Source organism: Gopherus evgoodei, chromosome 6 (assembly GCF_007399415.2).
Source record: "Gopherus evgoodei ecotype Sinaloan lineage chromosome 6, rGopEvg1_v1.p, whole genome shotgun sequence".
Taxonomy (NCBI): Eukaryota; Metazoa; Chordata; order Testudines; family Testudinidae; genus Gopherus; species Gopherus evgoodei.
In genome coordinates, this window is record NC_044327.1 from 47869315 (window position 1) to 47891671 (window position 22357).

Below are 22357 nucleotides of genomic sequence, written 5' to 3' on the forward strand. Positions count from 1 at the left end.
GATAATGGGTTTGTGGAAATCACTCTGTCTGGGTCTCTGTGGCAGGCTCAGCCTGTGCGTCTTACCACAGGGGGTCCGCTGTACTTTCCTCAGGGTCAGGATGAAGGTCTCCTGCCTAGGAGTTCCCTCTGCAACATCAGGCGTTGCTCCTGTAGTCTGGTGCTTAGTGTTATTTTGCTCCTTTCCCCCTTGCTTACTGCAGTTTCTTCCTTTTTAAAGCCCTCTTCCCAGTCATGAATGATTGACAGGACTGGATAGGTGGGGCTAACAACCAGGGCCTCTCTGGTCCCTTCCTCATCCAAGTGGGGCCTATACTCTGTCACAGACCTTCACACAAACTTTCAGAGAGTGTATTCACCAGTCCAGAAATGACAAAACTAACACCAGTACTTGAGCTACTTCGGACATACACTGAAGCCAGCCAGCCTTGCAACTTCCTGAGGTGTAGTCTGCCGTGCTGTACTACATAGGTACATACTGCCATGTGCCCCAGGAATCTGAGGCAGCTGCGAACTGTGGTGAGAGGATTTGCTTTTAGCTCCAGAACTAACCCCTGCAGTGTTTCAAAGCTCCGGGACGGCAGTATGGGGATATCATCATTGGCTTGCCTCTTGATTACACTAGCTTCTGAGGTACCAAAAGCATAGAAGGTAATGGTACTGCATGCTCCTGAAGAGCCGGAAAAGGAACCACAAGCACTGGTACTGGTTGGAAACCTTCCTGCACCACCAGAGACACCAAGAGGTTAAGCAGTTCTCTCACAGCTGCATAAACCTCTGGTGTCATCAGTGCTGGTCTTGATTCCTGACCCTGATGTCTTTCTATGGGTACTTCAGGGGTTGGCCTCAACAGACATGTCACAGGTTCTAGGGTTGACAATCTCAGATGAGGACTCTTCAGAGTCTCTCCCAGAGTCCCTGCCTCTAGCTGACTTCAGTACAGATGATCCTGTCAAACAGGGTACTAAGTCTCTTGAGGGCCTCTTTCTCTCTTTTGGCACCAGAGAGTGAGGTGCTGTAGACATCGCTGATGGGGCGCTCCATACCAAAATTTCAAAAGCAATGGCTCCAATGGTGAGCCATTAGGAGACACTTGAACCTGGCTGCTCTATCCTTCTTAAAGCTAGGCTTGAACCTCTTACAGATGTGACACTTGTCAGTAATTTGGGACTCTCCCAAACATTTCAGACAGCTGGGGTTTGGGTCAATGACCAACATCAGCATACTACATGACAGGCAGGACTTAAACCCCAGAAAGTGAGGCATGGCTCTGATACCAGACCCGGTACCGAAATTTGAACTGGTTAAAAAAAAAAACTTTAAAAGTGAAACTTAATACTAACACTTATCTATATTAGACTTTACCTAACTATTAATTTTAAGGAAAAAATAGCTATATACAAGAAGCGAGGGAAGAACTTGCTATAGCAAACTGAAAGCGCTCCAACAACCATCACTGGGAGTAAGAAGCAACTGAGAGGGATTGGGGGCAGCAGTGCCCCTTTTGTACCTGCATGCATTGGCGCGCAAGGGTAGGGCATGCTCAAGCTGCCCCAACAGGTACCACTGAGGGAAAAAGATCAACAATTTTGCATGGCAGTGTACACACACCTACAGTGGAATGGACATGTAAAAATACACAAAGAGAGAAGAATTTTAAAATGTTAATACACACATGAGAGCATACCTCCAGGTGTGTGATTATAGTATCGTATATGCCACATTTCAGAGTGTCCATGCCTCAGGTTCACTTTCATAATGCAAGATATGTGCAAGACATACCTGTACATCCTGAAATGTATTGCTTTCATAAAGGGGTTCTGTTACTATTTCTTTGTTAGTGGAAGCCTTTAATATGTCAAGTAACCAGGTCCCAAATCTTTATAAATTTCTAAATACGTTGGATGGAATTGGTGCACTACATAACACAATATTTCTAAAAAAAATCTAAAATGATTACAGGTCTGTCGCATCTTAGGCGCATTTAACATGTGCGATTCCAGCTTTACGCGGTCAGCAAAAACAAGAAAAAAAACAAAAAAAAGGAGAAAAATAACAATTTAAATACTGTACCTGTAGTGCAGGCGATTCCACCCGCCATTACACTCAATGTAATTTTGACTATACGCGATTTTCGCTTTACGTGCTGACTGCGGAACATAACCCCAGCGTAAGATGAGACAGACCTGTATAGTGGTCAGCACCTCTGACAGTCAGGCCTCATTTCTGTTTATCTTGTGATGATCTATGGATGAAGCTTTTGATGTCAAGATGTCATGTTATGTGAGGTTTTTAATTTTAACATATTTTATTAGAGTAGGAATTTGCCATGGTGTTCTACACAAATATTTCTTTTCTTTCCACTACTGTTATTAAGCTACACACCAGCTGACAGCTACTTCCCCCCATAGAGGTTGCTGGATTTCAGTGATGCTGTAAATGAGAGAAGTATTTGGTGATCCTTCAGAATAAAAGATTTAATATATTAATTGTGGTACATACCAGTAATGACTCTTTTATGATACATGCTACCTCTTCCAGTGAACTTGTCTGAGTGGAAATCAACCTTCCAAAAAGATGCAGTGTTGCTTTTTCAAGGCTAGGCAGATGACGAAGCCACAAGCTTAGGACAGCTGATTCAGAGAGGACAATCTTCTTCCTGAGTTAATGGGAAAATATTGTTTTCCACAAACTGAGCCACGAAGTGAATAAATATTTACAAGAATTGCATATCAATGCAAAATTATCAATCCATATACACACTGAATATTATAACCAGTTTCAATGTATTTCTTCCCCATTAATGAGTTTCCTGAAGAAATAGACTTTCCGACAGAATTTGAATGAGAGCCAGTTCACATTCAGCAAAAGAAACAGCAGTTTTTGTATGAAGGACAAGACACACCCATTCAGAACCAAAACAGAGGTTCAAAGTGAACTTCTGCTTCCCAGTCCTTGCTGCTATACACTCGGTTGATGAAAGATTTCAATTGATGCAGCAGCTAGAGTCAGTATTTGGCTTTCTATATGATATCTACAACTTGCAAAAGAAAACAGCAAAATTTTGTATAAAGAATTTTGTATAAAACTGGAGTTGGCATTGACTCATGAAAATTCAAAAGACATTGATGCTACAGATTCATGTAGTGAGCGTCAGGCTTTTTCAAGATGACTTAAGAAACATTCCACTCCTGAAGAAGAACTGAAGTTTGTTTGTGAAAATAAACTCTGTTTTCCAAACATTTGTATAGCTCTACGCATTCTTTTAATTTTGCCAGTTTCCATAGCTAGTGGAGAACATAGCTTCTCAAAGTTAAAATTGATAAAAACATATCAACAATGGTGCAAGAGAGACTTGTTGGACTTGCCACAATGTCAACAGAGCATAGAATTGCTGGAAAACTGGACCTACGAGAACTAGTGACTGAATTTTCAAAACTTAAAGCAAGAGAAGTCATGTTTTAAGACTGCAGAGTGTTTTTTATTCAGAGTGTTTTGTAAATATAGGTTAAAGTTCACTGAAGAGTTTTCTTATTTCTTTCTATATTGGATGTGGTGGTACTGGCAGTTAAAGTAGGATAGCATAATGGATGATTTTGGATTTGTAATAATAAAAATTATAACTAACATTTTTAATGCATTTTTTATTTGAGATCAGACTGAAATATCATCTAGCTGTCATGTACAAATCTATTCTGAAAATTTCATGTCTCTATTTTATTTGATCTCAGAAACTTTGGATGAACGGATGGACAAACCGAATAATTAAGCCACTGTGGGAAAAAAAAAACACCACACCTAAAAAATATTAAAAGGAAAAAAAGAGGCAAAATGTTTCCTAATTTACCAACAACCTCAGCCGAGTTCTGCCTTTGGGGCTTGGGAGTGTCAATTGCATGGTTCGCCTAGGGCGCCAGTTGCTGGCAGCTAGTCTAGGGCTGCCCCCTGCATAGGAATACCCTCACAAGCACTTTCAGAGACCCTCAATGAATAAAGTGGCCAACAGCAATACAAACTGAATTCCTTTAGCTTCTTGTGATAAACAAGCACTGGAAAAGGTTAAACACAGGTCAGAGTATTTGGTTCAGAAAAATCCTCTATGATCATAGACAAACCTATCACCACAGAAAATGTTCAGACTAACATTAAGGAGTGACAAAAATATTTGTAATGATTTATTGCCTGTTGACTCAAGTGATATTGACTCAGTTTGAACAGCCTAGCCAAAGGCAGTTGTCCTGGGAAAGCTTACAGAATTTTGACCAGTTTAATACAGACATACAGTATAAGGACATGTGACAAAAAGCTTATGAGATGGACTCCTGCAAAGACTTCAGTGCATTCTAAAGGAAACACCCTTTTCACTCCAGAAAACCTAGATGAAAGCTAATGTAATCATTCTTATGTCTAGAACTTCATATTTTAGTTGACAGAATCTCTCTGTTTCACTGAATGATCCTCTTGCTTAAGCTACTGCCCAGACCACACTCTTGGAGCAGGGGTAGGCAACCTAAGGCACACGTGCCAAACGCAGCACGTGAGCTGATTTTCAGTGGCACTCAGACTACTCAGGTTCTGGCCACCGGTCTAGGGGCTCTGCATTTTAATTTAATTTTAAATGAAGATTCTTAAACATTTTAAAAACCTTATTTACTACATACAACAATAGTTTAGTTATATATTATAGACTTAGAGAAAGAGACCTTCTAAAAACCTTAAAATGTATTACTGGCATGCGAAATCTTGAATTAGAGTGAATAAATGAAGACTCGGCATACCTACTTCTGAAAGGTTTCCGACTCCTGCTCTTAGAGGATCCACCTACCATATGAACATATATCACACATATGTTGTTTCTACATATAAATTATGAGGACTCTTATTTGGGGTCACAAAGAGAGCTCTTTCTCCACTCAAAAAATTTATCAGAGGAATGATCCAAGGTATCTGGTCTCTTGAGATGCTGAAAGGAGAAAGAGCTATAAGGCAGGATTGTGAGGAGCAGCAGTTTCCCCTGCAAGACATTGTGATAATCAGAGGAATGTTCGGGGTGTGAAGATTCAAGTGTTTTAGGTATGAGTATACTCTTCTTCAGTGGTCTATGCAAAAGGTGATCAAATACAAGCTACATTAAAATATTTAGAAATAAGGCCCAGGGATTTCATCCCAACTGTGTGGCTTAATGAAGTGGGTGAAGTGTTCAAGGCCATATGTGGTCACTGTGAAAGCGCAAACTCAAAAGTTAAATCACTTTGTCTCAGAGATTCTATTACATTCTATACAGGTTCTATCATCCTCATCACCAAAATATCTCAGTGCCTTCAAGGACTGCACTGAGTGGTGTGACTAATACTGGTCACACAGGCATGCCAAACAGGGGTCCAGGGGGGCCCTCCAACTTTTGAACATGGACAGGGAGCCCGGAGGGCAGAGACATGGGCCAGGGGCTCCTCTTGGGTCCCTCTACCCTGGGAAGGTGGAGGGGCCCAGGTTCCTCGGCCTGGCTCTTGTTTCTGCCTTGGCCAGAATGCAGGGCCTTGGGGGGTGGGGGGGGAGGAGGGCAGATGCTGGGCCTTGTGCCCCCTCCCCCCCCCCACTTTTAGGAAGAATCTGTCACTGCTGCTCTCACATATGCTTCATTTCTTTCCAGGGAGAGAAGTGGGAAATTTTTGTTAGGGTGGTTTTTTTGTATTTCTTTGCATGCTTGCTTACTTTGGTAGATTATTTAAAATACGTACTCATTACTATATGTTTGTATTAGAGAAGGTGAGATTGAAGAAGGGCGCAAGTGTAAGGTGGTGAGGTGTGTGCTGGTCTTTAATTCCTATAGGAGTTCATTCCACAGTCTATGAATGACTCTAAGAAAACTCTGTTTCCTGTACAGATAAGTTTTACTCTTGTGATGTACAGCTCCATTGTGCCTGAGGAGCAGAGTTGTCAGCCTGGACTTTTAAATGATCTTTTAGATGTCCCAAACCCAGGCCACTGAGTACCTTGCAGATCAGGTTTGAGACTTTGAACTTGACTTGATATTATATGTGAAGCTAGCATAAAGAGCAGAGGACAGGTCTGATATGCTTGCAATAGCCCACAGTGCTTAGGAAATGCGCTACTGCATTCTGCATTAGTTGGAGTTTCATAAAGGCTGATGGCTTCGTGCCCAGGTGTATTCATCATTGCTATAGTCCAGCTGGAGGGTGACAAATGCCTGTATACTTGAAACCAAGCCATTATCTGCCAAGATAGGATGGAGTCTCTTTGCTAACCAGAGATGACAGAAAGCTACTTATGGACACTGCTATGTGAGAGCTTAGCCTCTTCATTAAATCCAAAAGTATTCCTAGACTATGGATTGAATTGACCAATTATGGGCATGTACCTTCAATCAAAAGAAGCACTGCGGCTACAAACTTCCCATAGTGCTTTTTCTCTGCTCACCATCACCTCTGTCTCGCTGAGATTCAGCTTCAATCACCTGTTCTTCTTCATCTATGAGCTATTCTCATCCAAACACTGGACCACTTTGATGGGAGAGGTATGAGCAAATCTACATATCGTTAATTGTATTCAAGTGCCTAGTTAAAAATAATCTGCTGAGAGATACAATACTTGAAAACGTGGAGAACCAAGTTCTCAACAGAAATATGAGAACCGTCAGGTAACATGTTTTGGTATGCAAGGACACAATGTTAAATCTGGATCTCTAATTGTAGAAGTTAGGAAAGATCTCGTATATTTATGGCAAAGAAATACAAAATCTCAATGAAAGGCAAAATCCAAAAAACAATTACAGTGATGCTGTCTAACATACATCATAGGGAAAGTAAAACTGAAATAGCACATCAGAAATCTAGAATCTTTGTTTTCCTTCAACTTCAGATCTGCTATTTAGGTAAAAAGAAAGCATTTTGTTACAATACAATAGACATTCAATGCATCCAGCATGCAAGTTCACCATATAGTAATTCCAACTGAACACAGTTAATAGTCTCTTTGGTGAGGAGGAATATGTTACTTACTTTAAAAATGTCTCATTCACAGCTTCTAAAAACTCTGAGCTGAGAACCTCCTGCGATCCACCTCCATGATAGGTAAGGAGCGCTTCCAGTAGAGGAGTTACATCAGGCAAAGTGATAAGAGGGACGCAGAAAAGGGACACTATATTTACATGATCATCTGAAACTCTGGAGAAATGAAAAAAAAGTTTCTTATTTTAGGGAAAGAAAACACTCAAAAGACTTACTTCTAAAGTTAAGAAAACATTTATTTATTGCAGCAAATGCTGAAGTATTCTCAAATGGAGATTCTTAAAACAATCAGAATTTCTGTATGTTGGCACTGAGGACTACAGCAAACGAACTGTAGTAGGGATCTCAAACAGTTCTAAAGTGCTGGCAGTGTTCAATAACTACGTTTGCCCTGCTAGCAATGAATAGTTTGCCTTTTCTGGTTTGATAGAGAGCAAAGCAGTCCCTCAGAGGAAGATTACAGTTTCACAGCTCCCACATCGATATCTTAGGTTCTCACAGGAGACAACCAAGCTGGCTTTGATCTCTATGGTTTCCTTGGCTTTTCTCGTTGCAGCAGGAATTACTCCAGTGCACATCATAGTATAAATCCTGCTACCTTCAAGCGCTCAGGCATAAAAATGAGAATTTGTCTTAAAGATCTACAACTGAAGGGATGCACAGTATAGTGTAGCATAGCATAGCAAAGCAATTGACCCTGCCTAAAAAGATTGCACTTTTGGAAAAGATTAATGATGGTGCAATCTAAATAGTATTAAGGTGGAGGATAATTTAATGTTTAAAGCCAAATTTTAAAAAGATTGACTTATTCGCATATGCATGAGGATGCTAACTGTGCAGACAAAATAAGGAATTACATATGCAAAAGTAGGTATTTCCCAGTCTATGTACCTTTTTGGTACCATGCTATGAACTTCAGAGGTAAAATTTAACAAGTTATATTTTGCAAATGTGGCCCTTTTTTTTTTGAGAGAGACATATCCTTCAGAAGACTCCTGGAAAAGGGGTACTGATGGAAAAAGTTAATGTAATTTCTAACACTAACTGAGGAGGAGATTCATGAAAACTACAGTTATTCACAGTGTTCCTACTCAGCAATAAGAACTGAACGTATTGTGATTTGTTGACATGAAGAGTCCTTCTGATTTCTACAGTGGAGAAATGCTACATGATATATTTTCAAAGTTTCCAAAATTTCTGATTTAATATTTCCAGTTTAAAAATGGATATGGAAATAAATGTAGACATTCAGGCTCAGGTTGAAGCCTGGGCTCTAGGATCCTGTGAGGCAGAAGGGTCCCAGAGCTGCAGCCTGATCCTGAACATCTACATTTCAATTAAACAACCCCTAAAACAGAGCCCCATGAGCCTGAATCAGCCGGCACAGGCCAACCACATGAGTCTAACTGCAGTGTAGACATATCCTTGGACATCCCTCCCCAAACTTTAGTGTGTGTGTGTATGCGTGTGAGTGAGTGAGAGATGTGAGAGAGTGAGAAAGAGAGAGAGAGAGAAGTGTGTGTGTTTGAGAGTGAGAGAGATACATGGGTCAGAATCAGATAAGGGGTCCATGGTAGTCTAGCTCTTTGCAGGAAAGCCAAGGGTTGTGGGTAGGTTGCCCCAGAACTAATGCAAAGACTCAGGGTTTCTGTGCAGATGACCAACTCTCCTCCTGTCTCCTGGTCTCCTATTGCAGGTTTCTCTGGGACTGGACAATCAGATCCTTAAATATTCTGCTGACAATGCACAAGAAGGAATATAATCCTGCTCTTTCTCCCATCGCTATATAAGCTCTGTAGTATTAGCACAAGTGGTAAAAATCTGTTTTGTTACTGAAGTGAGCACCTATCACAGAATATACACCGTGTGCACCTCTGAGTAAAATGGAGCCATTTTCACACAGCCTTTTCAAGTACCAAGCACACATTAATTGAATACACCTGGTATGTATCCCTCTGTTTTATTTTTTCTTTCATTTTTGCTGACATATACTTTGATTCAGATGTAATCAAAGGCTCTGTTGGTGTATTCTGAAAATAGTTTTTTTTAATGTTATAAAAAGATTATGGTCTTCATTTCAAAAAGCCCAAAGTACCAGGCATACTAAGGAGGGACGGACACATTCAAAGTGGTGAGGAAAGCAAAAACTAAGCAAATATAATTGTTCTTTTTACCAAAGAAAGACTGCTGCTCAGTCACCTCAAACAGCACCTCTATCACCCTATCCCATGTATTTAAACAGTGGGTCTATTTGTGTTGAGTAGTAGTTACTCTCCTGGGTAATAATCTCAATGGGAGTACTGTGAGGGTCAGGACTCCTCAGCATGACTAAGGACTACACATCTGGACTCTTGCTAACCGTGCACTAGTGGTGACATCTGCCCTTCTGACATCACATAATAAGCATACAATAATACCTGCACTGTTCACTGATATGATGAATAAGGAATGGAAATACATAATTGGTTAAGAGGGGCATGTAACAGCACTGCAGACATGCTACCCTATACCCCAAGGCTGGTAAGTAAAAGGTTTTCTGTGACATTCAACTTAACTAGTTTGTCCATTACCAAAGCTATACGGTAATTCTAAATATTGCCATGATTCTAAATATATTTTGAAGTCTAAATACTTGTTTAAAAAATTTTGAAAAAGGACCTCACTGAACTTCAATGATCCATACTAAGACATATTGAAATGAAGTTTAGATAACACCTACCTCCCTTGAATGTTAAGTCCATTAAACTGATTTCCTTTGAGTTCTGTCACTAATGATAAGACTATCTGTTAAACAAAATCAATGACATTAAAAACACAAACATTATATATAGAGAGAGAGAGAAAGAGAGATACAGAGAGAGAGAGAGAGAGATACACACATGCACTGCAAATAGGATGACATCAGTTGTATTTTTCTGTTTGAGAGACATTTCAATTGTGGTAAGTAGCCTTCTCTGTAGACTCCACCTTCCCATCCCCCCTTCCCTTCCACTGCAAAATCAAAGTGTTCAAGACAATTACTGGTACTAAAATTGTTAAATGCCCATGATATATCATTCCCATTACACAATTAGCAAAGAAATAAGTGAAATATTAGAGATCTGCATCCCAAGAGTTAAGAGAAAACTAACTTTTAAAAAAGCATTACAATAGGTAAAAATGCCAAAATAAGTAGTAAATCTTCATTTTATGAAATATCATTCCCATGATTTTACAGGGTAAATGAAAAATCACTCATTTTCCCAAATATAAGGTTCAACGAGCATTGTAAATACAGTGTGCACAGTCAAAAAGAAAACATAATTCAAAAAGTTACTTTATGGCAAACAAATGCCACAAAATATTTTCCTTATTCATTAAATTTCATGTTACAAAATATATCTTAGCTAATATTAATTTCAGTGATACATGAACAACAAGGATTTAAAACAAAACAAAACCATACACTTTGGCATAAACCTCCCTCTTTTGTCTCTTGTCGTCTCCTATTTTATCTTTCTTCCTTAAAAGGCTGTAAGAGTAACCAAGGTACAAAAAGATAACAGTCATTCAGTTCATGTTTCTTATAGCAATGACATTTTCATATACATTCTTACAGACTGTTGATTTATTATTAATAAAACCTCAATTACACAAATTACTCACATTTTTAACCAGTTTAGAATAGTAATCTGCAGACGTGTAGCCAAGAGCAGAAATAAAGGTACCAGTACCAACTTTGTTAGCTCCCCATTCAGACGGAGAAAGGAGATGGCACAGCAAACTCTTGACGAAATCAATAGCGAGGAAGAAACAGAATAAAATACGTTTTAGTGTCTGATATCATTGATGTTATACCAGATTGTGGGCCAGATCCTCAGATTGATTGTGGCTACTTTGAACCACACCACCAGTATACTTTGGTCACAAAAGTCAAGTGAGAGTTGCTGGGGTGAAGAGCATTCTAGAGTGGGGGTGATGCTGCCGTGGCTGACTGTGAAAACAAGGATTCAGATGTCACATGCTCTTGTTAGTGCTAGTTTAGCAAGAAAAGGGCCTGGCCAGGATGGCCCCATACTACACGGATTCTGAGCTAGTTTTTAGGCCCCTGGATGCCATTCCAGGCTTGTGTAACTTCAAGAATCTCTCAGACAGCTCTAACACTGTGCACAAGGAAAGAATTGCACAGAGCAACATCAGAGTCAGTATGGTGGCAAAGGGAATTTTACACTAGAGTTTCACACCACTCCCTCAATTATGCTTAAAGTATTTTGGATGTACTTGAGGATCTGGCCCTATTTTATTTTAGCTATCTCACTAGGGAGTTAATGGCAGCATTTATGGTTTAATGTTGACATTTACTTTTTGTTAATACTTTCACTACTAAATGCTTTACACCAAATTTCAAAACCATTAGAAAACATTATATAAAAAAAATACAAATAGTTGGTATAATATTTGCTGTAAGTTGAAATCAAATGAATTTTTACAAAAGCACAGAACAATGACTGCAGGAAGTGCCATTGACGATTCCATAGGTGGCACTCTTCTTTCTGCGTTAGTACCAAACCAACACCCCAGCATGTTAGTAAGGTACTGTGCTGCGAGATATGCTGACTTTTTGACAAACCAAGGTATCACCCACTTGAACATCCCTCAGCACTTTTCATAAGAGCAGGGCTGTTCATCCTATCACAACTACATTAATAGTCTGCTTATCCAAAAAATTACATCATTTCAGTTGAATATAGTTTTCTGAATTTTCAGTAGTCAACTGTTACATTCTAATGGAATATACACCTTTACCTCGATATAACGCTGTCCTCAGGAGCCAAAAAAATCTTATCACATTATAGGTGAAGTCGCGTTATACTGAACTTGCTTTGATCCACTGGAGTGCGCAGCCCCTCCCACCCCAGCACCGCTTTACCGCATTATATCCAAATTTGTGTTATATTGGGTCGTGTTTTATTGAGGTAGATGTGTACTACTAGACAGTTGCCATATTCCACCTCAATGGTTCATTTCAGGTGCATGTTGAATCAGGACCTTACATGTTATAGCTACCTAAACAACATACAAATTCAACATGATTAATCATATGAAAATGTGTATGAAAGCTAGGTTATTGTTGACTGAGCAAATCAGGATTAGCAGACACTGAATAAGAAGGCACTTGAAGAAGACACTTCTTCAAAATATGTATTTGGAAGGCAAATTGAGACCCAAGTCCTATGACCAGAGTGGTACCAGGAGTCTTTGATCTACTTTATTTTTTGAACGGAGAACCTCATCTAAAATTCTCAGCTAAAAAGAATGAAGCAGTTTGTTAATTACTGCTTTCAGAACTCCAATCCAAATATTTATATATGCTTTGTTGGATGTCTTTAATTAACTGGTTCACTGGTCCTGGAATTAAAAATCTGTCCCGTTCAATTTACTGTATATAAGAGATAATAAACAAGTAATAGAAATGCAATAAAGTCTAAAGACAATTATGAAATATCAAGAGATGTGCATCCCAAACTCTTGTATAATTTTGTGTTCTTTTCTACGGGATTATTTTACACTGCTGAAGATTTATGGTTATGCCTGAATTCTAGTATTTTTAAAAGATTTATAACTTTCAGCAAAAAAAAGCTGTTCTACCGCCATCTAGTGGCAACTGTTCTAAAAACTGAAAATGAAAATATTGTCGCAATTGTTTTTATACAGCAGTTTGACAAAAGCAATTAATATACTTTTTTAAAATTTTAAAGCAGGAAAAGTCAGCATTAAAAAGGGAACTTTTATGGTGCACAAGCTTCCAAATATAATCAAAATAGAAACTTTAATCTATTCACCTTCACATTTTCCCTCTAATTTTCCCCATAATTAAATTACTAATTACTCTGGTAATTGCTATTTGTGTTTAAATTAACTCTTAGAATATCAGATTTTCACATGGACGGCACCTGGAAACTGGGAGGATTCATCAGCTGCAAGGAGACAAAGGGATTGATTGCTGGTCTGAATGCAAGTTGAAAGATTCAGGGAGACAGCAAAACTGAAGACTCCCTGTCCAAGCATGGAGCCGAGGAACCAATGTGTCATTACACACGATGGGTGCTGTGTACCATTACCATCACAGAATTTATGCCATCATTACATATAAACTAGGAGGCCTTGTAGATGAGCTGAAGCCTTCTTAACTTTTCTGGGATTGTTTAGCAGAGAGTCAAGCATTACAATAAGGCCTTGAATCTACAAAAATCTCTTCTTGGACAGAATTTTTTCTACGTTTCTTCTAACTTTTGTTTCCCTCTCTAGACCTATTTCTATTATACATTTTTCAAGATGGGGTGAACAAAAGTGAACAGAGTATTCAAAGTGAGAGCATAAAATTGGTTTATATAGCAGTAAAGTATTTCAAGTATTGTTCTTTACCCCTTTCTTAATATAATCTAACATTATTTGCTTTGCACTTGTCATGCACCATGAACCATCGACAATGACACTCAGGTCTTTTTCCTCAGAGTTTATAGTTAAGTTCAATCAACATATATTACTAGTTCATATTGTTCCATTTAACATGCATTACATTGCATTTGCCATCCCTGTTCTGTAATTGGCTGGCTTTGGTAGGTCCCTTTGAAGTTCCTCAAATAGTGAATGATGGCCTTAGTATCAGGTTAAAGCATACACTGAAAAGAAAAAGCAGAGAGTCTGGGGTACATTGTAATTGGCTCTGGAAAAAGAAGATCTTAAGTGAGTATGCTTTTTCCTACTGGGCTCAGAACAGAGATGCTCCTCGTTCTTTCCACTGGAGGGACTTAACACTTGTATAGACCTTTTCATTAGTACATCTCAAAGAGCTTTACAAAGAAGATCAGTATCATCATTCCTGTCTTAAAAGACTACCCCAAAATATCGCCAGATTATTGAGTGCAGTTCTACTCCATCTTTGGGGGGGCAGGGGGGAAGCATTACATTAAACCATCTATTTTTTGTTGCTCCTTTGAAAAGTCATTAAGACATGTCTCAATCTACTATACAGGCTCTGATAAATGAAGTGGGGGTAGCTAAGGGGTACTGGCAAGTGCTGGTAGATGATCCAGCCAAGGAAAGGTCAGCCCTCATCACCCATGTAGGGTTGTATGAATTTAACGTGCTCTCTTCCGGACTGCGAAATGCACCTGCCACCTTCCAGAGACTGGTAGATAATCTTCTGGCTGGCTTTGGGGAATTTGCAGTCACCTACCTTGACGATGTGGCTATATTCTCAGATTCATGGGCAGAACACCTGGAACACCTCCAAGCTGTCTTCTAGCGCATAAAGGAGGCAGGATTAAACATTAAGGCCAAAAAGTGTCAAATAGGCCTAAACAGGGTAACGTACCTTGGACATCAGATGGGTCAAGGAACTATCAACCCCCTACAGTCTAAGGTAAATGCTATCCAAAATTGGCCTGTGCCTAAGTCTAAGAAGCAGGTCCAATCTTTCTTGGGCTTGGGCGGCTATTACCGATTATTTGTACCACACTACAACCAAATTGCCACCCCACTGACAGACCTAACTAGGAAAAAATGCAGTTCAGTGGACTGAGAAGTGTCAGAAAGCCTTTAACCAATTTAAGGTGGCCTTTACGTCTGACCCTGTACTAAGGGCCCCGGACTTCGACCAACTGTTCATCGTAACCACAGATGTGTCCAAACATGGTGTAGGAGCAGTTTTAATGCAGGAAGGACCAGATCAACAATTCCATCCTGTTGTGTTTCTCAGCAAAAAAAACATTCTGAGAGGGAAAGCCATTGGTCAGTCTCAGAAAAAGAATGTTACACCATTGTGTATGCTCTGGAGAAGCTATGCCCATACATTTGGGGATTGTATTTTCACCTGCAGACTGACCATACTGCACTGAAGTGGCTTCACTCAGTCAAAGAAACAAACAAAAAACTTCTTTGGTGGAGTTTAGCTCTTCAGGACTTTGATTTTGAAATACATCATATTTCAAGAGCCTCTAACAAAGTGGCTGATGCACTCTCCTGGGAAGGTTTCCCAAAATCAACTAGGTAAAACTCTCCCTGCATTCTATGTCATTGTTGTCCTTGAAATGTAAAAAGTACTGTTTAGTTCTTCTTGTAATTATTAGTAACATTAAAGGTGCATGTATCTTATTAACTCTGTTTCCTAAACCTCCAGGAAGAAATCCCAGCTGCTCTGGACCCAACCTGAAGCAGGCTGACCAGCACCGTCTCTGATGTGGGAGGTGGGGGGAGGGAGCGCGTGTGATAAATGAAGAGGATGGAGGGGTAGCTGCCTTTTATGGACACACAGCCAGCCAGTTAGCTATAAAGTCCCTCTTAGCGCACGTCCAGACTAACCCGCGGCATCGGCGGGTTAAAATCGATTGCTCGGGGATCGATATATCGTGTCTAGTCTGGACGCGATGTATCGATCCCCGAGCGTGCTTACATCGATTCCGGAACTCCATCAACCCGAACGGAGTTCCGGAATCGACACGGAGAGCCGCGGACATCGATGCCGCGCCGTCCAGACGGGTGAGTACCTCGATTTTAGAAATTCGACTTCAGCTACGTTATTCCCGTAGCTGAAGTTGCGTATCTAAAATCGATTTTAATACCTAGTCTGGACGTGGCTTTGGTGGCTGCTTGCTTTACTTGTAAAGGGTTTAAAAAGTCCCCTAGGTAAAGAAAAGGGAGTGGGCACCTGACCGAAAGAGCCAATGGGAAGACTAGAATTTTTTTAAAACTGGGAAAAAAGCTTTCCCTCTGTGTTCTGTGTTGTTCTCAGGAGAGAGGGGAACAGAGCAAAGTCAGGGCTATGAGTATGCTGTAAAAAGCTTTTTACCAGGTATGGAAATCATCAGATTATACCTGGAACTACCCAAATATGTAAGTAGATTAGGAAATGTCTAGAAAGATGCGATTAGGGTTATTTCTTTTATTTTCTGTAAGGCCTGTGGACTCCTCTGCGCTAACCCCAGATGCTTTTGTTTGCTTGTAACCTTTAATCTGAACTCCCCAAGAAAGCTATTTTAGATGCTTATTTTTTGGAATTGCTCTTTTAAAATCTAGCAAAAGCCTAGTTCCAGATGCATTTTCTTTCTTTTTGTTTTTAATAAAGTTTACCTTTTTTAAGAACAGGATTGGATTTTTGGTGTCCTAAGAGATTTGTGCTGGTGGCAACAGCTAATATCCTTTGTTTTTCTTTCTTAGCTCTCCCCTGGAGTGGGGTGTGTGAGAAAGGGCTTGAGGGTACCCCGCAGGAAGGAATTCCCAAGCGTGCCTTCCTGGGATCCAAAAAACGGTTTGCATTTGGGTGGTGGCAGCATTTACGAAGTCAAGGTCAGAGAAAAGCTGTAACCTTGGGAGCTTAATACAAGCCTGGAGTGGCCAGTATTAATTTTTAAAATCTTTGCAGGCCCCCACCCTCTGCACTCGGAGTGACAGAGTAGGGAATCAGCCTTGACACAGGAATTCATGGGTTACACCATATTTCCTAAAAACCAAATTATTCCCTAGGATGCATGCTTCCATGGAAGCCTGGAACCCACATGCCAGGGCACAATTTGGTTCAGACAGGCTGTTGATTATTGTGCAGACAGCAATTCATCTATTAGCTTCTACAGGTTTCAGCAATGAAGGAGAAGTGTTCATTCAATCTTTTAGCATTACATGCAAATATACCATACTTCAATACCTATGTATCCATCCAGTTTTTACGCTGTTTTTTTCCCCCCCTTTGTTACAGTAAATATTATCCTGCTTAAGTCCAGTAAAATGAGTTGAATTCAAGGTGTAATTCCTCCTAAGCCAAATATGACCATAAAAAAAATCACTTATTTTTTCATTAAATGGCCAGGTAGTAAGCTCCAGTAAGCATTTGAAACCAGTAACTCTGTACTTATGTAGAACCTGCACTGGGTCTTATAAAATAGTATCAAAGGTAACTTTGGGGGGGAAATTAAGAAACCAGAATAAAAACTGATTTCTTTCTGTAAAATCCTCAGCACAATGACTTTAAAAATGCTTATGGTCCCTAAAGTCTCTATGTCCGAGACCAAAGCAGGTTCGAGTAAGTTTTTGATCGAGTGAGGAAAATCAAAACGTGACAGATTGAAAATTCAGAACCAAGTGGCGGTCTATTGATGGGGAATGAGTTGCAACTTGGGCTGGGGAGGAGCACTTTTACCAACTAACAGTACTATCAGAACAAGAATATACACACAACTTGAAACAATCTATTTACAACCAACAAGAGGAAACCAAATGATCTGTGATTAACTGTTCACCAGAAATTAAAGCAGATACACCAAACTAAGCAAACTATATACATTAACCAAATATTGTAAAGTACAACAATTAACCACAATAGCAATCAATACAACAATTTAACTTTCATATACTATATACATAACTTGCACCAAATAACAACAATATATACAGTTCTGTACCAAATAAGGGAGGGAAAAAGAGAAGAGGCTAAGCAAACAGAATATTTACAGAAATTAGAATACAAATACCACACTCCAGGCGCAGCTGACCAGCAGTATAGACACCAAGGGCATGACGAATTGACGGGACACATCACGACACGAGCCGGCAAGATACGCAGGAGACCCTTCTGGCTGAAAGGGTGATCAGGCCTTCCAGCTAACATGCGGATATTCCTGCAGATCTTTGCGCGAGACATGGTTTTATTCGAAAGCTCTCTTACTCGTGTCAGCATTTGATTGGTCCCTAGCTCCTTCACCAACCAGGTTCCGAGCTGGTGCCCTCTACATCAATGGGAGCTGCACTCGGCACACTACCTCTGCACACAGCCCTATGCTTCTGCACACAGCACCAACTTGACCTTTCGACTGACAGAAGGTTCAAGAACAGGCACACTACCCTTATGCACACGGCACGCTGGTATTTTTGCACAAAGCACTAGCCTCACCCTTAGGTGACCAGGGAAAAAGAGCGGGAAAATGCACACGGCACTATAATGTTGAACACGGTACCAATGTGACCTTTGGACTGACAATTGGCCATACAGACACCATGTTTGAGCATAGGCTTTAGGGCTGCGACAAAAGCAACCTTTAAACTTAATTGGGATAGCACATTTTGGAAAGCAGGTGGGAGAGAACCTTTGAGATTACTTTAACAAATGTGTAACCAACTAGGATTTTATGGTTGTCACTATTCTGCTTATTTTAGCAACCATGAATGTCACAGTGACAGTAGGTTTAGAGATGGTCAGAAGAAACATTCATATGAAACAATTTAGTCAGAAAACGATGTTCATCAAACCCAACATTTCTCCCAAAAGGCTTTCAGAGTCTGTGGCAGATTGGTGTGGGGCTGGAATCTCCAGGTTTCCAGGGTCCATGCCTCTGGGACAATCCTGCCACATGGAGTCAGTTCCACGTTAGAACAATACCAATTTTTTAAAAAATACTCACAAACTGGAAAACCCAACTTTTGGCCAGCTCTAAGTAGGTGCCTTTGTTTTTGGAGATGAAGTTTTAAAAATATCATTCATGGAGGTTAGCTGACAATTAAGGAGCACGTGTTACGAGTGGCATATCATTGTCGGATTTGCACTTGTGTACCCCCAGACAGTCAAAGGCCAGCATCACCACATTTGGGGAAGTACTGAGTAATGTATATATATACCATTTGCATCCTCTGGATTGAATCAGACCTCTTCAACTGCATTAAGTAAAACCAAGCAAAACAGGTGACAATTTTTTATGGATGTCTATGTAAAAAAAATTATTAATTTGTTATGCATGATTTCCCACTCCTGAAATTTTGGCAACCACAAAATTTTGTGTTAGCTGAACTGTACACAGAGGGAAGCACTGGAAAAATAAAAAACAATCCTCCCCCCATAAAATCTCGCAAAATCTTGCCATTTTCAGACAAAAATTCACATTTCTGAATTTTGAAAAAAGAGAGAAAGGAAGAGGAAATAATTGTAGTCCCCCCAAAGGACAGGTGGTCTAGTTGTTTAAGAGTAAGGCTAAAAGATAGGAGATCTAAAATTCTATTCTTACCCTTCCCTTAATAATAATTTCCAATTATATAATAATTGCAAATATTATTTAGTGAAGGTCAATACATTACCTACCCCACATTTATAAAAAGGAAGACAGACTCAGTTTAAGTGATATGCCCAAATTTTATCAGTAGCAAAGAGTGGCTGCTTTCCTGACAGTCCCTGCTAGCCTCAGATTGCTCTGCAGGTGGCCTTTTTTGCTTCAGTTTCTCCTTTCAAGGGGCTTCTTAAATAAATTAAGCTTTCATGACTCCAGTGTCAACAGCCCTCCTTCAGCTCTGATTTTATTCAAATGAAGTTCACAAATAAAACACAAAAGTCTTCCACCTCAGCCTTAACCTAGGAATAGCCCCTTCTCCCTGAGAGCTGTCTCTTTTTTCTTGCTGAGTGCCTGTAGAAGACACAAGGCCTGGCCTTCTCCCCAGAAAGACTTCAAGGCTTTCTCCCCAGCCACAGCTCCCAGGCTTTTCAGCTGGAGTCTCCCGTTCTCAGGGCCACTGCAGGAGACTCTCCCTTCCTGTGGCTTCTTCTCTCTTTCTTTCCCTGAGCATTCCCCCAATCAACCCACCGCACAACTTCCTTCTTTCTTTATGGAGGAATGAGGTGATCCCCGTTGAGGTGTGTCTCCTAAGTAATCAGGGTTGGCTGGCCCCAGGTATCTAGCCCTTAAGAGGCATGCCATCATGTTACATTCAGCAAGGCAGTGTCAGAAGTAGAACTAGATCCCATGCCATTTCCTAATTAATTGTACAAATTTACTTGGAAGGGAAATTAAATGCACAATTTTCTGATGTATTTAAATTAATTTACTCCCGTTCTTTTTCCCTTTCAACATGTTAATCCAAAAGAAATTACTACAGATACTTTGCTGCTGTTTTTCCTTTAACAAAAATCTTGCTTGCAGGTTTAAAAAAGTTTTATATGTCCCATGCCATCTAAACGAAATGATCAACAATAAAATGCAAACTGGTCTGGTATGCATAGAATTTTTGATTTTTTTTAAACCATGAATAAACATTCAGAAGTCTCAAGAACTGCAGTGGTTAAGTCTGTAAATGAGACAGAAGCCTGCTCATTCACGGAATGTCTCAACACACACAGTTTATGTAGCCTGTTCTGCTAGTAGGATGCTGACATAACACAATTCACAGAATTTCCACACTCTGATCCAATCATAACAAAATCTCCAATATTTAGTTTTGTTTACGAGGCCTCTTGCTTGCTCACTCATGTGTTCCAGGAAAAAATATAAAACTGGTTTTCCACAAACCAGAACTGAAAGGGAGAAGAAAATAAGGTTGAATTGGTTAACAATGTACACATTTAAACATAATGGAGTTTTTCAGAATACATTTTTGCTCTGTACAATGTTGTTTTTCTAGCATTTGATCAGATCCCAGTGTTTAAATTACCTATGTAGAATTGTATCAGTATATACCCATGTTGAGAGTTGAGTTCTCAATACACAGATTCGATGCCCTGAAGGGTCCTCTGTGATCATCTAGTCTGACCTCCTGTACAACACAGGTCACAGAACTTCCCAAAAATACATGTGTTTACTTTGAATGTATGTGTTTTTAACTGTCTGTAAGGAATTTCTTTAACTGCCTGCTATCACAGAAACACATAATTGAGCTACAATTTCTGCTTTAAAACTTTGAGCAAATTATGTTTTAAACAAAGTGGAATTTACAGATTTAATATTTTAGATACACAATATTTTGTACTATGTGCACTTGTACTTCACTGATTGACCAATGAACATGAAATGTAAATCTTAACATTTCAAACTGAACTCCAGTTTCACCTTGACTCAAGTCCTTTGCAGTATCAACCCATTTATCAGTGGTTCTCAAAAATTTGTACTGGTGACCTCTTTCACATAGAAAGCCTCTGACTGCGACCCCCCCATATAAATTAAAAACACTATTTAATATATTTAACACCATTATAAATGCTAGAGGTAAAGCGGGGTTTGGAGTGGAGGCTGACAAATCACGACCCCCATGTAATAACTTCGTGTTCCCCCCCAAGGGGTCCCGACCCCCAGTTTGAGAACCCCCACCATAGACCGTGGTCCAACAAATCATTGATGCATGTGCTTAAATTTAAGCATGTGAGTAGTCCTAGTAAAACAGGTCAGCAGCACATGATTCAGTGATTTGCTTGATCAGTGTAATAGGGCCCTAGCATTAGTGGATAGTGTTCTTCCTAGAAATGTTTTCACAAGAAATGTTTTTGTTTCATCCCCTTTTCTGTATGCACATTCTTCACATTAACAGGATGGCGTGTATTATCTAAAATTCCATATCCAGTGCATCAAATAAAATTGCTGGCCCCAAATATGCACTGCAGATTTATTAAAAAGTTTCCTGTTTTTCTTCTCATTTACTTGGAATGGCAACCTGAAACTCGCCCATGTCCAAATTTCCATTGATAGGCATGTAAGGCAAGTTGATTGTAAATAAATTATTCTGCTAAAGAGTCCTACACAAATCAGACACTTGGATTTCAAGAATGTGAGCAACTCAGAGGTCCATTGTCTAAAATACAGAATATGGATAAATACAGATTCGCTAAAATGGATTAGGATAATTTTGTGATCAGAGTAATTCCAGGAACTGTATTAATTATTTCACTAAATTAATTTAGATATATCAACCTGTGGCATTTGTTTTCCTAATAATATGTGGAAAGTTGTATACAAACCTCAGCTACTCACTAACAGAAAAACTGAATCAATTGGTTGTTTTTATGTATTTCCACCAAGCACAAAGAGCTTGGTCCTGCAAAGTGCTGAACACTTTGGCACTTCATCACATGCTTAATTTCAGGCATATAAATGGGCTTATCCTTAGCCAATGTTTACTGTGGAAGTACTCACATGCTTAAAATTAAGTATGTGCTTAAGTGCTTCGCTAAACTGGGCCCAAAGTGCATATTAAACCCCACAGACTTTAGTTTTGCTTCAGGCAATCATAATAGATTATTTAAAAACAGTGATAATGGTTACTTTAGAAATTAATGCACAATTATAGACTAAATGTATACTCCTGATATGTACAACTTATTAAAAAAAGATTAGATTTGCATTTTGCCTCTCTCTCTTAAATGGAAGCAAAATATGTAATATAATTTTTTAAATCCAAAATTAACTTTCAAATGATATACTGTAAAAAGGGAAAAAATGAGGGGGAAAGCTCATTGTTATTCTTTGACCAATTCCAGCTCAGTTAACTTCTGTGAAACTAGTATAGGAAAAACATGCTGTATTACTACTGTGGCTAAGACCACACAAC

The 22357-nt window shown here is 39.5% G+C and overlaps 1 protein-coding gene across 1 annotated transcript in view; it reads right to left on the bottom strand.

The window, feature by feature from the left end:
* The window catches only part of FANCC (FA complementation group C), a 169610-nt gene that overhangs the window by 71630 nt on the left and 75623 nt on the right, over window positions 1-22357 (bottom strand). The window contains exons 5-8 of the mRNA XM_030566699.1: window positions 10673-10792; window positions 9747-9811; window positions 7019-7183; window positions 2502-2658 (exon numbers count right to left, since the gene is read on the bottom strand). Coding sequence (XP_030422559.1) covers window positions 2502-2658; window positions 7019-7183; window positions 9747-9811; window positions 10673-10792 — 507 coding nt within the window. The remainder of the gene's footprint in view (window positions 1-2501; window positions 2659-7018; window positions 7184-9746; window positions 9812-10672; window positions 10793-22357) is intronic.